The 15734-nt window shown below is 30.8% G+C and overlaps 1 protein-coding gene across 1 annotated transcript in view; it reads right to left on the reverse strand.

Moving 5' to 3' along the window:
• Positions 1-1464: 1464 nt before the first annotated feature.
• Positions 1465-15734, reverse strand: part of Arl8 (ADP-ribosylation factor-like protein 8) — a 48967-nt gene continuing 34697 nt past the window's right edge. Inside the window, exons 4-6 of the mRNA XM_085808002.1 lie at positions 13235-13396; positions 4355-4425; positions 1465-4246 (exon numbers count right to left, since the gene is read on the reverse strand). Of these exons, the coding sequence (XP_085664128.1) occupies positions 4197-4246; positions 4355-4425; positions 13235-13396 (283 nt within the window). The 3' untranslated portion in view covers positions 1465-4196. The remainder of the gene's footprint in view (positions 4247-4354; positions 4426-13234; positions 13397-15734) is intronic.

Raw genomic sequence — 15734 nt, forward strand, 5'->3', positions numbered from 1 at the left:
GACTAAGATGCTAGAAAAATGAGACTGAGCAACTATGCAGATCAAGCACATTCATACTTTTGTTTTTAGAAAAGTGTTTACAGCAATCAGTCAGTACAGACTTTAGATATAATATAAATGTACAATATACATGATGGCCATTTTAAAGTGGAGAAGCATGAATAATTGAAAATATTTTTTTACATTTTTGCAGCAATTAGTTATAAAATATGTATTTTGATCCTGAATTTATGTCTTTTCCTCCTGAATTCATATGAAAAGATACAAAATATTGGAATTGTTACGTACAAGATTCACAGCAATCAAATATTAGGCATCTATAACAATTCTGTTTGTACCAGATTAAAGCAATCGAGATCGGAATTAATATTATTCAGTCAATTACCAAGTTTGAAATCTTAGTTTTTGATTTATGACGTTCTGATGAAAATACTTTCCTGTTATTTTAAGCATACTTTTTCATTCAAATGCCGATTATCAATTTATGCATATAAGAAATAAGAGGAAGATGGTATGAAAAGGAAGTTTAAGTCCAATAATTTTATAACTTAAAACAACTCAAACACATCTCAGTTCTGATAATTCTCAATAACTCAATATACATGGAGTTATTCATTCTTATTCTACTTGAAAATTACTTCTGAATGCTAAAATTGCTGATTAAATGTCTTAATTTATACAACAAAGAATGCAAATCAGTAATTCTTAAAATAATTTTAATTCACCAAGGAAAATATAGAATAAATTTTATTAAAGTTACATCAGTTTTTTATTATTATTATTATTAAAGAAGCAAGATACAAGGTGCTATTTCCCCTTAAATTTCTTTTTAAAAAAACTACATTACATGTTTTATTAAGACTTAATTTAGGTGATATCTACCTTTCAAAGAGATTACATATGATTAAAGCAAGAAGGATAATTGATTAGAAATTTCAGACACAAATGACAGACTTAAAATTACCCGCAAATATTGCAATTTGAATTTTTGTAATCAAAACAACCAAGTTAAGGGAGCACGAACTTCCAGGGCATCACAAAACAACATTTATGCACAAGTGCAAGAAACTAAGCAAAAAAGCATATTGTTTATGCAAATGCAAAAAAAAAAAAAAAATGATGCAGTTTCTGGACAACTTGATATCAACTATATTTCTCACATTAAATTCTGCTGTTCCTAATAAGCATTCAAGATTTGAGGGGTATTTTAGATGGACTAGATGACATTTTAAACGAGTGGGTTTTTAAATGGACATATTCATTCAATAACAGAAAACTTAAGAATGTCTTTTACTGTATGCATGGATAAATGACAGTCTGACATTTAAAATTTAATGTTACTAAGAATAAATAAAAACGCTCATTTTGTTTAAAAGCTACACAAACTTTCAAATAGGAAATGAATAAAAGGCATTTTAAATAAAAACAATGTAATTATGTAAAATAAAGAATAACGCATAGAAATATTAGTAACACCTTTTATTTCTCTTATATCACCTATTATCTCTCTTTACACTTCTCTTTTTTATTAACTGACAGCATTAATTTCTATTATCATTATAATTTCAGCAGAAGTTGCATGAGATACAAAAATAAAAAGGGTAAATCTCTTAAATTCTAAAATTAAATTTATTTCAAAAAATGCTTTCATAATCTTATTTTCCCTATTTCTCTTATTCAGAATTGTTTGAACATATGTTAATACATATTTCAAGTAAAAAAAATATTACTGTGCTTTATAGAGACACTAATATTACCAGCAATTCAGCAACTTTTTTATATGAATTGATTATATTTGTTACATTAAAATCCTTGAATTCCTTCACCCGATACTTATGAAAAATAGTATATGCTAAATTTATTAACTGGTAAAACTGAACCTTTCAGGTTAGTGAAAAAGATGCAATGCTTCATTCCTTTCAGTAATCTGCTGCTAAAGACAGGTGATTGCCATCTGTCTGAATGTACTTAGACTTTTCATTTGAGTTCCATTTTAAAAAAAGGCTTGAAATTCAGCATTTACCATAATTTACTCTTCTTGATTTTGTTTCAACTCTTTAGAGACTAGATATGAACTTCCTAATACCTTTACAGAGGCAAGAAGAAAAATAACTGCAATATTTAGTCTTTGTATATAGTTTTCAAGCTACTGAACATGACGAAATGAAGCTAAATAATGTTACAATACAAACACAAAAATGCCTTTATCACAAAATATGCGTCAAGTTCTGAAATATTTTTCTATAACATGAAAAGTGGAATGTGAATTGGAATGTAAAAGAAAAATATTCTTTTCATGTCTCATGTCTAACTATACAGAGTTTGAAAAGGAATGTGTTGGAAATCACTTTGTAGCTTCCAAAGAAAGAACTCTTGCTCAGCTATTAGTATCTGGCTAAAATGTTTGTAGCTAATTTACTGCAAGTTTACTTGCAATGAACGTCTCTTTTAAAATGAAAAGAAGTCTTATTCACAAATATGAATTTTAACAAACTGAAATTATGTATCTCTATACTTTTAAATTTTTTATAACAGAAAAAGTAAGAAAAAAGCTGATATTGCATTACAACTCCCCTCCTTCAAAAATCTGAGCACAATAAATTAACTGAGCATGAGTAACGGAAAAAGAAATATTACGATATTAAAGCATCAAGGTATTGTTGGAAAAAACACTAACTGTATCAAGAAAACAGTAACTATGATAAATAAATAAAAGAAAATCCAAGGAATTAAAAATTCAAATCGTATTTTTAATGGTAAAAATATGGCAACAATGAGAGCTGACATATTTCTAAAACATGCAGTATACCATTCTCCAACTCAAGTTTTACACACAGTACCCCCCAATTCTCACTGCTAATTGCAGTCCATTTTCTAATTTATATTTCAGTATCTTATTTAACATAATGTATAACTAAAAATTTTTACGCCTTTTAAAAGCTCACAAATGAAATGACTAACATTCAATCTCTGCTGCAACCCTAAATGCTACAACAAGGAAGAAACATTTAGTGTTTTATCTTGTCAAACAGATTAATAAAATAAATGACGGTTGATATTTTCAATATAGTTTAATAAGACTTATGAAACATTCAATAAAACAGTTTAAATTTTTTTCATTCAAATTTGAAATTTTTCATAACTGCTTACACTTAAGATCTGCATAATGTGAAGAAAATATTTATAAATGCTCAGTTTGTACAAATTTTCTATAAATTCCCCAAATAATTTCTTTTATGATTATATAAGCGAAATATTTTACAATAAACTTATATTCACAAGAAACAATTAAAAGAACATACTCATCTTCAGATGTATGGCTTAGCATGATAATGAGAACAGAAAAACTTATTTTTACAACTACATACATGCATGATTTTCAGTTTTTAACACACATTATATTCCGTAAAATAAAATATTTATTTATTTTATCTGCTAGTTATAGCCAAATAAGAAATGAATCTTAGCAGATAAGAGTGAAAAATTACTTCAGGTAAAGTGATACTCTTTATAAGCTATATTCATCATGTTTTATTTCAGCAATATAAATTCAAAATGTGCATTTTCTGGTAAGAAACCACAAATAACAGATCATCGAGGGCAAACTGGGTATAAAAACTTAGGTTAAAATACAATTTAAAAAATGTTCTGCCTATTTCTGCTAACTAAATAACTTCCTCAGCTTAGAAATATTTCCACAAATGCACAAAAATAATGTTAGAATTTTACACTATTACCCCTCCCAAAAAAGAGCAGATACATATTTTCTTCTTAACATAAATACACTCCTAAGGCAAATATGTGGGTCCATTTACAATTTTTCTGAACAATGCCATTCACAGAAACAAAGTATGCCATCAATTAAACAAATATAAGCAAAGAAATTTTAGCAATGCACTTAAATAAAAACACTTGCAAAGTAATTACAATGATAAACTTGATACTTTGCTGCAGAGCTTCAGTGGGCCTTCAAGTGAACTGTAAATACTGAAACACACAGCAACATAAATCATCAGCCCATATCAGCTATGACCATTCACTTCACTACTTCGATAAAAAGTACCAACAGGATTTCCTCACAATATTGACACCAGTTCATAAGTTCCTTTTGCATACAAAGTCCTGCTTACAATATGCATTGTTTTTTTTTTTCACTATGAGAAGTGTTAAAAATACTGGCTTTTCATTACTGCAGTTCAATGACCACTAGACTTAGAGTGAGAAATAAGCCACTGCAATGTTATATCTATGTAAAAAAAAGGGGAAGCATTAAAAAACCATACAATTTTACTCATATATTTTAGACATAAAATTCAAACTTCTTCATGTAATACAATAATAAATACAAATTTACCTATATTATCCTTTTCCTTACAAGATATTGAATAACAGCATATTTCTCTATCTTGAATGGCAGACAAATTCCTAAATAATTAAATGTTTATGAGGAATCATTTTGAAGCATAGATAATAAACATAATAAATTACCATACACTATTTATATATTAAAAAAAAATCCATGAAACTTGCAAGAAATAAAAACAGGAATGATTTCTGTTTTCAAAAGTATTAATAATACTTCCTAATATTTAAATCCAATGAAAAACAAATAAAATAAAGTTCAAATACATTTTGATCAATACTATTGAATACACAAAATTTAGTTTTAGTTTAACTGAATGACCAGTAGATGTTGCGGCAGTTAACAGTAGCATATTTTAAAGGCATAGCAGTTTACAGCAATCTATTTCAAAAGCTGCAGCAACGTAAAAAATTGTGGATAGATTAGCTTATAATGAAAAATTTAAGCAATTTCAATATTGTCCATTAGGGTGGCTGGGGGGGAACCCCACTTTTCTTATCTTTCTTACCAATACCCTGGATATGTTGCACATATTGCCAAGCTTTGCAAAATTAAATAAAAGATTTTCGTATACAAATATCAGGTTGACAAAGTAATTCCAATTTTTTAGAGTGAAATAAAACTCATTATTTTTTCTATACCAAAAATGAATTTTAGTCAAATATCTTCCATTCTGTTTGATTACCTTTTGCCAACTTTCTGGTAACCATGATTGTACTCATAGAACCTCTGGTATTTATCAGCCAAAAACTCAACCAAGTGCAATTTGACATCATTATTACTGATTATGTCAAATTGCATTTTTACTATTTAATGAAAACTTCTAAATAAATGATAATCCAATTATGCTGCGAAGTCGGGGCTATATGGGATATGCAACATCACCTCACAACCATGCTTAAGTGATTTCAAACGTGTTGCTAAAGACGTACGATGTCTCGCACTGTCGGGGGGTGGAACATGATTCCTTTGCAATTTCCCAATTATGGATTTTCTCCTCGATTGCTTCCTCCAGTTTCATATGTTGTTAGCAGTAAATATCTGAACTGATTGTTTGATTGCTTGGAAGCAGCTCAAAATACACAACAGCCTTGCAATCCCACCAAATTGACAGCATGAACTTTTCCTGATATAATTTAGCTTTCAATACGATTAGTGCCGATTCATCTTGCTTGGACACACATCTTTTTCAATTAGTAATATTGCAGACAATCCATTTTCCATGACAAGTAATTTGTTCAAAAAAGGGTCAAATGCATTATGTTTAGAAATATGTATCGCAAACATCGATTCATTGTGTTAAATAATTTACCTTTCAATTCATACTGAACCCAAATATCAAGCTTCTTAATGAGTACAAGACATCTTATGTGATTTTCAATTGTTGTGCTTGTTACATTAACATTTTTGCAAACTCCAGCACAACTATATAATTTGACTCAAGTATGGCTTTAATTTTGTCATCAACTTCAGAATGTCTCATAGAGCACTGGTTATCTTCCAGTGAAAAATCTGCAGAAGGAAATTTTTTAAACCACTTCTGACATTAATTCTGTTAAGCAATCACCAGCATAAATTTCACATATCTCTACGAGAACATCAGCCGCTTTCTTCCATTTAATAAAAAAGTATATTTTAAAAAAAAAGTTTGCTTTTGCACCCGAGTTAAAATTTACCGTAAAGCAACAGTTGTAAACAAAAATACACATAATTTGTTTCTATAGCAACCTAAACTAAAAACCAAAAGACCGTACCACCATACTTAACAAACCAGTACCAACTAATAAAAGAAAAAATAAAACAAGTAAAACTGGGCTATTCACCCATACCTCATCCTATTCAGGTGAACAAGGTCAACTCAACCTTTATTCTGAATAAGTTATACAAGGGGGAAATTCAGTAACAAATTTATCTATAATCAATAATAATTCCTCAGTAGATCTCAACGAATGGAGATCATATGTCACAAATACATGAAAACAAAACAAACTTATCAAAGACACTTAAATACTTGAACAGAAATAGCATTTACATGAAATATAACAATTTTATATATAATCAATTAAATACAATATACATCTTTTCTCCTATAAAATAAGCTACATCAAAATGTTCAAAATTGTTTAGTTTATTACTTTTATGATTACATTCTTTTTTTCATTTGTAAATAAGTAGAATTCATTTTCTTTTGAAATAAAAATATTCTGTCCTTACAGAATCTGTTAAAACCCATTTTCATAAATATTTTTTTAAATCAGCATGTAGTTCATCACATCCACACTTAGTTTACATTTTTTTATGAAACCTATATAAATATTCTTGCCATTGTCCATGACCAGTTAAAACAATTCTCTTATCACATGATCGTAAGAGATTGTAACAGGATAACAAGATATTGTAACAGTGTAGAGACATTATATATATATTTTTGTGGTCGGAGAGATGAAAAATGAGTAACGCTTTCACTGGGGATCGAACCGCGGACCTCTCAATTACGTGCTGAGCGTGCACACCACTACACCACGAAGGCTCACTAAGAAGGCGGGAGAAATACCTTATAATTGTACCACCAAATCATACTGACACAGTCTGTTGCTTCAAGATGAGTTTTTTTGCAGTGAAGTTTTAAACAGTTTTCCCCTTGGAAAGTAATCAAGTTTTCAACAACTGGCACAGCCACAGTTTTCTGATATGTGTTCTTACAGTCATTGCAAGGATTTAATTTGGGAGATGAACAAAGAAAGAATGAATTATTGGGAAAAAAGGAATTAATTCCGCCGAGTTACTGTCGCATAGACTCCAACTACTACGGATTCTCCGTAGTTTCTACGGAAATTCATGAAAAACTATGAGCTACGAAAAGTATGGAAAAAACTACGGATTTTACAGAAACAAGAGCAGGAGAACCAGTACGCAAAACGGAACCAACTAATTCATCCGATGATTGGCTGAATACTCGTGTTATCATATATCACGTGTTGAGTGCGTTCCTAGTTTTGAAGAATTAGCCAATCGTAGATCAGTAACTCCAACCGTTAACGACGTATCAATAGTTCCACCCAATTGTCTGTCTCCCAGGTTCCTTGCTGATGCGTGTTTAGGCTGCATTCGGCTGCATTGTGTAGTTTACGGCGAGAGCTTAGCGTGTGTCTTGTGAACTGTGAATCAGGTGAAAGATTTTTAATCATAATGCTGCCTCGAACGAAGAAGCCAAAATTATCAAAGCAGAAGTTTAAAGATTCATATTCTTCAGAATTTCCATGCATTAAAGCATCCAAAATTTTTGTAAATCACGCACACTGCAGTGTATGCAACAAAGACTTCTCAGTTGCTCATGGCGGAAAAGATGACTGTAAACGGCATGTGTTTTCTCAAAAGCATATAGAACTTGGCACCGTAAAATCTAAAGAAATAACAAATTTCTTAATAAAAGATGATGAAACAGATCCTATAAAAGCCGAATGCTATTTTGTTCGTTTTTTAATTGAACATAATCTACCGCTTTCTGTTTCGGATCATTCCAAAGAGCTTTTCAAAGCAATGTTTCCGGATTCTGCCATAGCAAAAAAATTTAGCTGCGGTCATACCAAAACTGCTGCTATTGTGAAAACGCTTGCAGAAAATACTGTTGCTGATATTATAAAATCAGTGTGCAGTACATCATTTTCTCTAAGTACTGATGGAAGTAATGATAACAATGATAACAAACTGTACCCATTGGTTATAACATACTACAGTAAAGAAAAGGGAGTGATAATTACTTCATTGATTTCTATTTTAGAATGCTTGAATAATACAGGAGAAGGTATTTTTAATTGTATAAATGAAAACTTTAAAAACAAAGGTTTAGAATGGAAAAATTGCTTATCATTTTCTTCAGATAATGCTAGTAATATGATTGGAAAGTTTAAAGGTGTAGCATCATTTATCAAAATGCATCAACCAAGTATAATCACCCGAGGTTGTCCGTGCCACTTTTGCATATAGCTGCAAAAAAAGCTACTGAAAAATTAATTGGCTCAGAAATTGAAATGTTGATAATAGATATATATTTTTACTTGGAGAAAAGTTCGAAACGGAAGCATAGCTTCAAAGTTGCTCAACAAATTTTGGGACAGAATGCAAAATCTCATAAAATTTTGAAATATTGCAGTACGAGATGGTTGTCTCTTTTAGAATCTATAACAAGGATTTTGGAACAGTGGGATGCTGTGATAAATTTTTTTGGAGATAAACCAGATAACAGTGAGAATGAAGGAAAGAGATTGCAAAACATTAAAAAAATTTTACAGTCACCGACCACCAAATTGTACTTGTTATTTTTGAAAAATACTTTGCCTTTGTTTATAACAGTAAATATTAATTTGCAACAACAAGCTCCTTATATACATAAATTGAGAAGAGAACTTTTTGAACTTTTAATGAATTTATTTGTTAGATTCGTAAAACCATCAGTAATTTCTAAAGAAAATGAAGATGTTACTCTAACGTCTATTCCATTTCAGAAGTATAGTAAACAAAAAGAAAATGAAAATTTAGTGATTGGTGCGGAAACAAGACTATATTTAAAAATTGCCAAGTTGAATGAAAGTGAAGTGAAATCATTTTTCAATTCTGTGCGAGATTTTTTTGTAACTGCATGTTCATATATAATTGATAAATTTCCACTGAGTGATCCATTTCTAAAACATGCTGAAGTTGCTGACATCAACCTGAGAACTGAAGTCTCATTTTCATCTGTTCTTTACTTGATGAATACTTTTCCATCCATTATTGATGAAAAATGTCTTAATCAAGTAGAAATTGAATTTTCCATGTATCAAGTAGATGATTTAAAAGAAATTGTAGATTTGCGTATTGATATAGCATGGGGAGAAATTGCCAAATTAAAAAATATGAATGGGTGTATTAAATACAAAGTATTGCCTTCTGTAATGCTTGCTGTCTTAATAATACCTCATTCAAATGCAGCTTGCGAAAGAATTTTTTCTATTGTTAAAAAAAATCAGACGGAATTTCGACCAAATTTAGGTCTTAAAACTCTTGAAGCAGTTTTGATTGAAAAAATAAATATGCAGGCAAATGAAGAACTGTGTTATAAAAAACATTCTCAAAATCAGAACTTAAGCTTGCTAAGCATGCTACATATAAATCTTTGCATTCATAAATTATGCGTATTTTGTTTAATACTTATATGTATCATTCTTGGTTATTTAAATTTTATTTCCCTGTAGAAATCATATCCAGAATAAAGATATGATTTATAGCTTCTGATTTTTTCTATGATTAGTAGTGATTTGAAGTACTTTTTATTAGTGAATGCTTGAGGAGTTAAAAGAAAATTTCTAATTAAATGTGCATATAATTTACAAGGTATATTTTTAATTATTCAGTTTTATATGTATATGGATTTTAAATGTAATAAAATTGATTACAATTAATTATTAATTTAAAATTAATGAATGGTTAATTACAACATACGCTACGCGCACATTTTCAAAGTTGTAAAAATGTCGTTCACGCGTTGACTACTGACAAGGTTTGCTGAAGGTTGGAGTCTATGGGTTGACGAGTGACAGTAAATTTTGAGTTATATATTGTGATGTTTTGATGGCTTCAAAAACTATCTTTGGACCATTTGTGAAATTTTTGCTGGTTTTGATTTTGAACCACAGTAACAAAATGAAATAAAATGTATTAACTGCATAATTTCATCAGTATGTTTTTTAAGCCCATGTTAAGTCTGACATTCGTTGTGCTGTTGTCTTGAGGGTGAAAGCAGACCAGAATCATGAAGCTGCTACATCTTCTAAAACTGTATCTGGCTTTACAGCAGCAGAAATAGCAAGCACATAAAATTGACTCAATACTCTTCAGCCAACTTGAGAAATGAAGAATTCAACAAGTTCAAAGGGAACCACTGAAATTAATTAAAGCCACTGAGTTTTTTTCCAGATTGGCCCATTGATCATGGTAACACCATCCAAGTGCTGAAATAGATTATGAAACTGCACGAGACCGTTAACCCATTGACAGTAAATTTTGAGTTGTATATTGTGATATATTGTTATGATGCTTCCCAGCATGCAATTCTATAATACAATTTTTTACTAGTATTAATTGCAATCGTATTGCTCCCTATCATATAAAGTTCTTCAAAAGTAATCTGATGTGCAGTCAAATGGGAAATTAAGGTAGAAGCTATAGTTTTATAGCAAGTCCTGTAGTTTTTCAAAAATTCTTTGAGTTAATTTTTAAATTATCATCGTATCATCTTATCTCCTATCAAAATTCACACCACAGTGTTTCCTTAATAGACATAGTGTTCCTTCTGCAAATAATTTCTATTATGAGTTTTTCCTTGCCCCCCCCCATTTTTTTTGTATGTGAGAATTATCTAGATCAGTTATCTCATACACAATTAATTAATATTTATAATTATAATATATAGGTACATAATATTTGATAATTAGCCACTGTTTAAAAAGGTCTATGGCAAAATTTATGAAATATTGATTAAACAATTGTTTTTGAGCTTTTCGTACATATATGATATTACACATTTTAAAATTTTTCCATGCTCCTCAAGTCCCGAAATTCACATTAAGACCTATAGTGTTTTGATAGCAGTGAGTTTAGTAACTATTAAAAATTGACAAAAGCATAAAAATTTCACAATTTTTCAAAAAGTCAAATGCAATGTGTGAACAGAAGGTTTTTTTTTTTTTTTTTTTTTGCCTAGCTAAGTAACAAGCAATTTTTCTGAAAAAATTTCTTTTCAACAAATAAAAAAGTGGTTTTTTTCGGCTCTCCTTGAAGGGGTAAGTTAAGCAAGTATTTTGGTACATGTTCCACTGTTTTAATGTTCAAACACTACACGGACTGGGCCCAGCTGAGAATCCACCATATTAGGCGGGAGGTGGGTAATCCAATTAAAAGTCCGTGGGAACAATGAAAACCTGGAGATCTGACTGGTCATCAAGATGCTTCCACCATCATCAAGATGCTACATGGGCTAGAAGCCATCCCCAGTCGAACGACCAAATCAGAGTAGAGTTATTACCTCTCTCCTGACCAGAGGTTCCACTTGAGGGAGTACAGAGTTACTGCCTTTCTCCTCACAAGTCTGAAGTCTTTGCCAATCGCTTCTTGGTCCAACTGTTTTCCTTGAGGTTCTGGTGGTTACTAGATTTGTGTTTGTGTTCTCCCACAGTGCAACTGTCTCAGTATAATATTAAGTCAGTATGTAAACGCCAGGGGGTACAAGGAGAAGTATTTAAAATCAGGAATTCTTAATATTTAAATATATAATTCTGTGCCCTTAAAGAATGTCAATTTATATCCAGAATCAGTTGCATTCATTCATAAAGTCATAATCTTAGTTTTGTTGGATTTATGCCTGAATTCTTTTATTTCCAAATAGCAAACAGCTGATTATAATAAGCAAAGAAAAGCCTGCTGTGCATTTAGAGATACTCACAATATCAGTTTTTCCTTGGGTGCATCACAGGTGGTATACCAATACTACACATCAGAGACGGAAACACACAAGTTTATGTGGAAGTCTAATTTAAACCCTTGATTAGGCCAGACATTAGCTTCAGAGTAACTTGGCATTTTTTTTTTTTTTTTTTTTTAATAAAGGAAACTTGGACATTGGATTTAAGATACAAGAATTTAAAATTTATTACCTTACATACGTGAAAGGAAAATATTTTTTTATTCTTAAGCGAAAAATCTTCATAGCAATTATTTAAACTGAATAGAAAATTTCATCACTTAAGGTTTTGAAAAACGTTTGGCATCTCAATTTCATTTAGATTCTTTTAATTATTTACATTACTTTTCCTGGCTTTAAATTCTGCTAGCAAACACAATGTATACTATTTTATTTCATATTTTAGCCCAAAACGTGTGTGTGTGTGTGCGTATGACATAGGAAAGCTTACAGATTGGATATTTAAGATATTTATCCATCATGAAGAGCAAACTTGGCAGGAGTGGCAGATTAAATACTCATTTTTGTTTCAACTGACAACTGTGGGGCCACAATTCAGAGGGCATTCTAGTTGTGTCTATTTTAAAACATTTAAATTCTTAAAACTGTTGTGCCCACCAGCGGCCGAGCGGTTAAGTCACTAAACACTGGTAGTTCGGTCCGAGGTTCGAATCCCGCGAACGGGCTGGCTGCATGGGTGTTTTCGTGGTTTTCCCCATGTGTGACGTGTATACGAGCCAGTTTCCCTTAGAAAGTCCTCCACGAAGGCATCCCTTCCCTTAAGCAGATAGCCCTAGTGTGATTTGCCATAACTAAATACACCACACCACACCTTAAAACTGTTGCAATAGGAAGAAAGCTGTGTGGCAGTGTCTTAACAGTAAGAGAAGCAGAAGCAAAGTGCTTAGTTAACCAATAGGGCAGCTTATTAAGACAAAAGGTTTTGGGTTCAGGAAATTTTAAATTCCAAGTTAGCTATATACAATATGGATTATTTCAGAAATGATGCAGTCCAGAAAAAGTTATTAAGCAATGGCTAATTTCCAAACAGAGACAGAAAACACACAAATTAAAATAAGGGATTAAAGGAGCTATTGCTAATTTGTTTTGATTTACATATTTATCTCATATATATACATAGACATATTCGAAAACTGTTTATATATAAAGATTTTAAATACGCAATTCCATGCATGCCTTTTTAAAAATAAATTTGATTCAATACCTGTTTTGGGCCCGATTCAGGATTGCATACATAAAACTGCAATTTTATCACAGTTTAAAAAATTAAAATTACATTGTGCCTCAAGTAAAATATTTGAAAAATCTTAAAATCACTCTAGTAGTAGAAAATAATCTTAAAATTAACATACATGTGCTCGATAATTTCTTTTTCTTCAAGGGCATTAGGCAGATCTCGTTTGTTGCCTAGTACAAGAACAGGTATTCCCATTAGCTGAGGTTTATCCAATAAATTATGAAGCTCATTTCGTGAAGCTTCAATCTTCTCAAGATCAGCTGCATCAACCATATACCTAGAGCAGAAAAGTCATAATCATAAGCAGGGAAGAGAAAAAAATATATTACAGAAGTAGAATTTAACAGTTTTGGGGTAGGGGAACAGATTTACTTAATCATTACTAAAAATTCACTACTGGAGAGAGAGAGAGTCTTTCTTCTCAAATGTAATTTCAAACTAACATACCAAGATCGCATTTTTCCTTCAATGAAAGAAATACCTTTACTTCTTTTTCACTTAATCAACATTTCTATTTATATCCTTTTTTTATGAGGTAATATTTAATTTTCATGCACATGCTTGTGATTCTAATTTCCAATTACCAGCACAGCAACTTTCAATTTACAAGATACTTAGTTTTGTGTATTACATAATAAAGCAAGATGCATTTTTAGATGACCTTTTTTACATTTACTTTTTGACATTGTAAAACATATTGCTCTCCAAAAAATTAACATAGTGCATCCTCTAGAAAACAATACATAGAATTTTAAACAAAGATTTAACTGCTCAAAAAAATGTTAATTCAGACAATATAAAAATATACAACATATAATACCAAAAAGATATCTTTTATGTCAGACTGTGCATATGCACTTGCTGTAACACACATCAAACCAATAGCTAACTTCATGCTCTAACTACACAACAATTATTGAATTCATACTGCAACAATTTATTGCCAAAATTTTGATGTGTTGTTGGTAGGAATATTTCATATGCCATATGAAGGAACACAAAGGACATACGACAAGCCAAACATATAATACACAATTACCTTGCAAATTTTGATGTAGCACTGGACAAAAAGAGGCATTCAGATAACATACTGAATTAATAACCGAACATGAGAATAAACTTTAATCTTTTACCCTACAAGCGAAATATGACACACTTTTTATTGAAAAATGATTTTGAAAGCAACAAAATCTGCACCTTCTCGAAATACTGTTGACTTTGCAATCTACATATGCATATAATTCATGCAGTTCTGCTCGACAGAATTTTGCAGTGCATCAAATTCCGAACATTTCAGTTCATCAAATGCCACGCAACAGCTTAAATTATTATTTTTATAAAATCCGAATAGTTAAAAAGTTAGAACCTAATTTGATATGAAAGGAATTAATTACAAGTTACTGAAACAACACAGTAACTACCCTTATTGCCAATTACTTTATTTCAATTACGAATAAAACCTTTTCTATTCTTGTTTTCTTATAACTTCTTTGAAATGTTCAGCATTTTACTCCACAAAGCTAAAATTACAGTGTGGCTTGTATTATTCTGCTGGGTATCAGTTGCTTTTAAAGAAAAAAAAAATAAAATACAAATATGTCTGATTAATTCTTTAGCATGCTCTTAAAAGTTGAAGATCTTCACACAATCTTGGTTGTAAAAGCACAGCAATGTAGTGGCAACAGAATACAGGTGGAGTTCATATCTCCTGAAGTATATCTGAAAATCCTGGACTCAGATCTTTACTATGTACATAAACCTATTCCAGGGCCATTTTTCAATGGCCCTGGAATAGGTTTATGTACATAGTAAATGTTTGAATGTTTTTTTTTTTTCATAACAATGAATGTTTTTTTTCATAACATTCAGCAACCACTAAAATTCATTGATCTTAGTGCACACAATATTTTTTCTAATTATCTTTAAAAAGTCTAGATTGACTCAACAAGCCTAGTGTTCATGCAATGAATTATGTAAGATTTAACAGATTCCTCCAGATCATGCCATGAAAAGTAATGAGTTATGTAGGCAATACAAGAATACATTAAACAACTGTCAATTTTTAAAACATGTTCAAAAACAGATATTCTCACAATGATATTTTTATCACTTGCATGTTTAATAATACTTTAATACATGAATAGGCAGCATTACTAGGGTACTTATGTATTTATGTGGGTAAACCTGCATAAGTTTACACATAAATACTTATGTATTACTAGTAATGGCTTACTGAAAACCCTAGTAAGTCATTACTAGGGTTTTCAGTGCCCAAGGACAACCAAAGATTTCGTCCACCCTTCCTGTTTGCAAAGAATAAAAAGCATTTCATTCTAAAATTTTATAACATCAGTTTGGCACCCCCTTGACGCTGCACCCAGGGACATTTGTCCCCTTGCTCTCCTGTATCCATGTCATTGCTTCCTTCATACTTTCAAATGCTACAGCAATCAACAAGACCTTGAAAAAGTTTAAAAGATGTGGAATTCAAAACTAAAAATTACACACACACACACACACAAAAAAAAAAAAAAAAAAAAAAAAACTTTAAACAGCATTTACTCCTGGAAAATTCAATTATCTCTATTTTAAATACTAATCTCGCACACACACAC

Source organism: Stegodyphus dumicola, chromosome X1 (assembly GCF_044657685.1).
Source record: "Stegodyphus dumicola isolate Sdum_Otavi_A_Nest chromosome X1, ASM4465768v1".
Classification (NCBI taxonomy): Eukaryota; Metazoa; Arthropoda; class Arachnida; order Araneae; family Eresidae; genus Stegodyphus; species Stegodyphus dumicola.